At 35.7% G+C, this 6,287-nt stretch overlaps 1 protein-coding gene across 1 annotated transcript in view; it reads left to right on the top strand.

Moving 5' to 3' along the window:
* DSG4 (desmoglein 4) overlaps positions 1-6,287 on the top strand; it is a 28,646-nt gene that overhangs the window by 10,352 nt on the left and 12,007 nt on the right. The window contains exons 8-10 of the mRNA XM_012656591.1: positions 1,461-1,732; positions 3,424-3,563; positions 5,913-6,131. Of these exons, the coding sequence (XP_012512045.1) occupies positions 1,461-1,732; positions 3,424-3,563; positions 5,913-6,131 (631 nt within the window). The remainder of the gene's footprint in view (positions 1-1,460; positions 1,733-3,423; positions 3,564-5,912; positions 6,132-6,287) is intronic.

Genomic DNA, 6,287 nt, shown 5'->3' on the forward strand with positions numbered 1-6,287 from the left:
CTCTATTTGTTTTTTGTAATCTTTTCTAATAAACATGGATCTCAACCAATTTCCTGCCCCTGGATTCTGTGAAGATCCTTAATTGGTACAACTTTAGACACATATTAATATATTTTTGACACACTCTGTTCAGGAGGAAGAGAGCTATTCTGACAAACGAAAGTGCTTTTGTGTGTATATGTAAGAAAACCCCAAGATATTTCTCTATCAGAAGAGAGGTCCCCAGATTTTCCATTTATTTGAAGAGAGCATGGACTTTTAGAAAATAAAAATTGAGCTGTAGGAAAGGGATCCCTTCCACTTGAAAATTCATTTCTGAGTACATAACTCATATCCTGCGCTAGGTGTCATGTGGACTGGTCCATTATGTGCGTCAGTGGACTAGGGATTCTGGATGTGAACAAGTGTACAAAAGTGATCAAAGCCCCAAATCTCAAGGATTTTAGCTGAAATTCAGTTGAGGCATGCCGAGCCATCTCCAAATAAGAACTCAAGGGAATTCCCATGAATATTTGTCTTATCGGCTCTTCTGAAAAACTTAACTCTAAAACCTAGGAAAACATTCAAGATGTCATGGGATTTCCCTGGGAAGCAGAAATTTATCTCCAAGTCTTGCTAATGGCAAGGCTTGCTGATATCTTGACTTCTGCTTTGGTACCTGTGTTACAAGTAGTACTTACCATAGCTTCCAGAATACTTTTAAACAGACATTGCCCAGTATTTCCTTCTTTATAACTGCTTTTCCCTGTGACTTTTCATGTCACCATATCAATCATTCTGGATCGAGCAATTCTATTTATTTTTTATCCTGGAAACCCATTTCAAAGGTGATTTTTCTCTGGCTATGGCATTTACTTATTTGAATGTGCCCTGTAAGGAGGTTTTCTTATCCACCGGACTCAGCACAATTAAATTATAGTTTAGGGCTTACTATAATAATCATAAATTCTTTAGAAGTTGTTTACATCATTTAAAAAAAATTACATGTTTAATGACATCATGTATATTTGCTCCTTTATTCTGCTGATTATACTTTCAAGTGATTCTCAGATTTGAGTTCCGTATAGGAAATCTGGATCCTATTTAGTTATTTATTCAATAGTTGTGATCACTTTTATTTCATTCTAAATTTATTTTTTATTTTTTAATAACACCTCATTTGGAAGGAAATGTCAGAAAAATTTTGGCACTTTTTTATAAGAAGTTCAAAGCTCTAAAATTTGATTCCAATTTACAATCACAGGCTTAAATGTGCCTCATACCTGATTATGTCAAGAAATAAAGAGAATACCATATCTAAAATGCCTAATACAGTAATAAGTAACATGTTTTCAATTCAAAATCTAAATCACACAGCTCCTGGACTTTATTCTAGTGTGTGGCTTGCTTTCCATGGCTTCTTATTCTATCAAAAGAGAGTCCTTTACTGTTTCAGGGATTTTTACTTTCTATCATTTCAGATGCTGGATTATGAACAAGCGCCTAATGTTCATCTTAGTATCGGAGTTAAAAACGAAGCTGATTTTCACCACTCAGTTGCTTCTCAATTCCAAATGCACTCAACTCCTGTAAGAATTCAGGTTGTCAATGTGAAAGAAGGACCTACATTTCATCCAAGTTCTTTGACTTTTAGTGTGCCAGAAGGAATAAAAGGAGATTCCTTATTGAATTATGTGCTTGGCACATACACAGCCATAGACTTGGACACAGGCAATCCTGCAACAAATGTCAGGTACTGCAAACACATTGTTCAAGTTAGTGTGGCATGGTTCTGTCCAGAGTTGATTCATGTAACGTGTGCTGGAATATGTGGGTTATAATTCTTTTGGAGTTTTGTTTTTCTTGTTTGTTTTATCAATAGAAGACTAGTGTGGCATTTGAAATCTTCTTAGAATTTTAATAGTGTTTTGGAGGCTGTAAGGGCTCTAACTAGTTATAAAAGTAATTGTGTCCAGGGAGCAATTGTAAGATCAAAGAGCCACCTAATTTACTCCTTGAGTCTCTTTGATCTTTTGTGGCCAGTTTGTAGTACCCTGAACCCAGGCTGATTAAGCCATATTTTAGACAATAAGATACTATAAAAGTTGAGTCACAGCTTGTTTTTTTTTTTTTTTTTGAGACAGAGTCTCGCTTTGTTGTCCTGGCTAGAGTGAGTGCCGTGGCATCAACCTAGCTCACAGCAACCTCAAACTCCTGGACTCAAGCAATCCTACTGCCTCAGCCTCCCGAGTAGCTGGGACTACAGGCATGCGCCACCATGCCCGGCTAATTTTTTCTATATATTTTTAGTTGTCCAATTAATTTCTTTCTAATTTTAGTAGAGATGGGGTCTCACTCTTGCTCAGGCTGGTCTCGAACTCCTGAGCTCAAACAATCTGCCCGCCTCGGCCTCCCAGAGTGCTAGGATTACAGGTGTGAGCCACCGCGCCCAGCCGACTGCTTGTTTTCTTAAACTTGTGTTATCAACAAACTTGTGTTATCAATGACATCGAGACTAATTTCAACCCTCTGTTTAACCTAAGAGAAAAAGACAATGGAAGAAGCTAAAAACACAGGTGTTTCAGAAGTTCGATAAGCATTAAGAGAGTCAGAACAGGAAAAACAGAAAGATAGACATTAGGGCACTAGGTACATAGATTATACATGAATTAGAACCGCGTATGATATTCTGGAAATAACTACAGTGACATATATAGGTCTTCTCTATATCCTTCCCTTCTCTCTTTCCTTTTCTTCCTATATTTTTGGAGTGAACAAAGTCTATTGACTTATAAATTACTATGATGTTAACAATTTTAAGTATTAAATCAGCTAATACATTGATAGACTCAACAGAAATTACAAAATCTGTCATCCCGTATGGGGTGGAGGAAAAAGGTTGTCAGATAAGTGAATTGAAAACTTGAAATCCTGCCTGGTAGAGACCAGATCTCACAGTTAGGTCAAGCACTTTAAATCCTTTATCTAGACGAGAACACAGTTACACAAGCTGAACAGAGGATACCACAAGCCTGCAAACAGGCCATCAGGGAGGTGCTCTGAAACCAATATGTCTGAAAATCTACAATAAACATTCTAAGTATGTGAAAAAGAGTAAACAGTATTTATTTTTGAAAGTGAGTAATGGATATTTGATATTGCTAATGATTTCATAAGTAGACCTGAATTTACCTCATGCATTTTATTAACAATTATGCTAAGAACTAGAAGAGTAAGAATGATAACATTTTAAAACTCTGTTGTGAACCTGTACATTAATATATTTATTATTGGATTTTTATTGATATAGATATATTTTATAAACCAAGACAATTATCACTATAAAGCACACAAACATATGTTTACCACATTGTAGCTCTTATGTGATTTAAAAGTACTAACGTTCATAAAAGCATAATGATGAACTTATTTATTTAAAAACAGGTATATCATAGGGCATGATGCAGGCAGCTGGTTAAAAGTCGATTCAAGGACTGGCAAGATACAATTTTCTAGGGAATTTGATCAAAAATCAAAATATATTAGCAATGGGATATACACAGCAGAGATCCTGGCTATAGATGGTAAGAAAATTTATTTTCAATATTTTAAGAAAATCAGTACTACTATATTACATATTATAAACATTATTCTAATGTTAATATTTGAGTGACTCAAAATTTATCTTTTAATGGTGTATGAAAAGTTCTAAACACCTTAGATCAAGAACTGAATTCAGTTATGCTTATAACCATAATTTACACTTAAGCCATCATTTATTTCACCTATTTCCAAAAAAGAATTGTATGGCTTACAGCATAAAAGTTAAAATATGTATAAATAAAATTAAGTTTCTGTTTATGACCGAATTTCTTGAGTATGGCTAATCCTACTTGTAGAGTATGTTAGGAATGTTTACTTAAAGTACAGGCTACAAGCTGTGCACAAAGTTCATTTTGGGATTACCTCAGATGGGTGGGGGGAGGTAGTGTCCCCAAGAGTATTGTTATTTTAGAGCTACTAAAACTGAACTGCAGTGAGTGTTGCTTGATTAGACACATCGTCCATAGTAAGATACTATGGACCAAGAAAACACAAGGTTATTGCAAATACAAGGTCTATATGAAAAGTCATTAAGTGTAGATGCACTGAATTAGCTTGTAATGAAGCCTCCTCCGGTGGGAAAATCTCTTAAGCATTCCTCTTGGTGAGTAGCAATGGAAATTTGTCTATTTATCAATAGTTAATGATTCTATGGAGCAGTGCCTTGGAAACCAGCTGCTACAGAACAAAACAAGAGAGAAAGGTCAGGAACCAGGAAGGAGGAGGAAATATAAGTATTCCAGATACATACCTGATATAAGATATATACTGTAGGTTTGCATTAAATTTATATCAATATCTAACATTCACAATAGCCAAACAGAAAGAAAGATAAGTGAGCAGCATAAGATTCAAAAAGAAACCACGATAAAGTCAAAGCAATTATAGTCCATACACCCTGGTCTTCATCCTGTGGCTGTCACTTTTAACGTCTGGGGCAGTTATATAAATGACATCGTCTTAATTATGTTCAGTATTCCAGAAGGTCTGTTCCTAAAATGGATTCTAACCATGTTGATCATACCCTGTGTTTTCATATTGGTCATATGTGAAAATCTTTAAAAACTGGAATAAAAAATTAGTCATTTCAAGGGAATAAAGAGAGAAAGTGCTATCAAAATGTACCAAGAGAAAACTAAAAACAAAGTCTATTGTTTATTACCAAAGCAGAGTATCTGCATTGGCTCAGAGCTAACCAGGTGTTTTGCACAAGTCCTGTCCAGGATACACAGCCATTGGGTTCAGAGAAAGCAAACTTTATTGGGCTGCACGCAATAGCCTGGGCTGTGGTTGCCTCATCACAAGGCAATAGGAAAGCTATAGAGGATCAGAGAATGACAAATAAAACAATCTATGGGGTAATCTGACATCTCTCTAATGACAGATGAAGTGAAATAGACTCTTAAAGTCCAATGCCAAATACAGTGTAAGAATATACTGAACAAAATCATGTAGGATATGGATAAGCTCTTGATTTATTATCATTTGATTAACTCAATGGCTCTACTACTTAGGCACACAGAAAGCACCTCTAAAAGAAGTTTATTAATTTCTCAGAAAATGACCTAGTAAAGTACCCTAAAGGTGATAAGTTTACAAATGAGAAAACTAAGATTCTTTGCAAGTTAAAAAAAAATTCTTTACTTATTGTAATGGAACATAGAGTAGAAAAGTAGATTAAAAGCCCAAACTTAAATAGTAGTCCTCTGTCCTTGCTAACAAATTGTATTAACCAAAAATTTGTTTCAAATAGATTAGGGGAAAAAATCTAATAGGTTTATATTTGTTTTCAGCAATACCATTTCAGAGAGATATACCAGCTAATGGATGAAATTAAAATCAATAGTGAAAACATAAAGAAAAAATAGAATTATTTAATTTCACTTGTGGTTATTTCCATGAACACAGAGCTCAGTGGGCATTCTGAATGGAGGGTTGTAAGCTGGTCTGAGGGTCTAATTTATGAGGACAAGGTGAGAAGAGAAAGTAGCCAACCTTCTGAGGAAGGTTTTTTGCATCTTAGGATGCATCTTAGGCTGTGTAGAAATTAGCAGAATGAAATGAGGTTGAAAAACATTTTAGGAAGCGTGAACAGAATGTATAGGAGTCTCCAGTAAGAAATTTGTTCAAAGGATTCAAAAGAAGCCACGTGCCTGTGGGGTAGCACACAAAGGCAAGAGTGACTTCAGGTCGTTGAGGCAGGCAGGAACGTTTCCTGCCTCGCGAGTCCTTCAAACGATTCCTATGTGCAGTGCATCATCATGGAATAAGAGAAAGAATGTTCTCCTAACATCATTTACCCCAACACCTATGACACTTTACTTTTTCAGATGGCTCTGGAAAAACGGCGACAGGAACCATATGCATCGAGGTTCCTGATGTCAACGATTACTGTCCAGACATTGTTCCTGACAGAAGAACCATCTGCACTGACTCTCCGTCAGTCCTCATCTCTGTTAATGAACATTCTTATGGGTCTCCCTTTACCTTCTGTGTTGTTGATCAGCCACCAGGAACAGCTGACATGTGGGACATCAGATCAGTAAATGGTAAGTGAATGTAAACTTAACTCATTAAATCCAAAAGCAAAACAATTATCAAATAATTAGTCAATTGATTTGATCTTCTGCTTGACTGTTGTTGGCATATATGAATGCCTCAGATTTGTGTGTATTGATTTTGTAGCCTGAGACTTTGCTGAATTC

The sequence above is a fragment of the Propithecus coquereli genome, unplaced genomic scaffold (assembly GCF_000956105.1).
Source record: "Propithecus coquereli isolate 6110/MARCELLA unplaced genomic scaffold, Pcoq_1.0 Scaffold51, whole genome shotgun sequence".
NCBI lineage: Eukaryota > Metazoa > Chordata > Mammalia > Primates > Indriidae > Propithecus > Propithecus coquereli.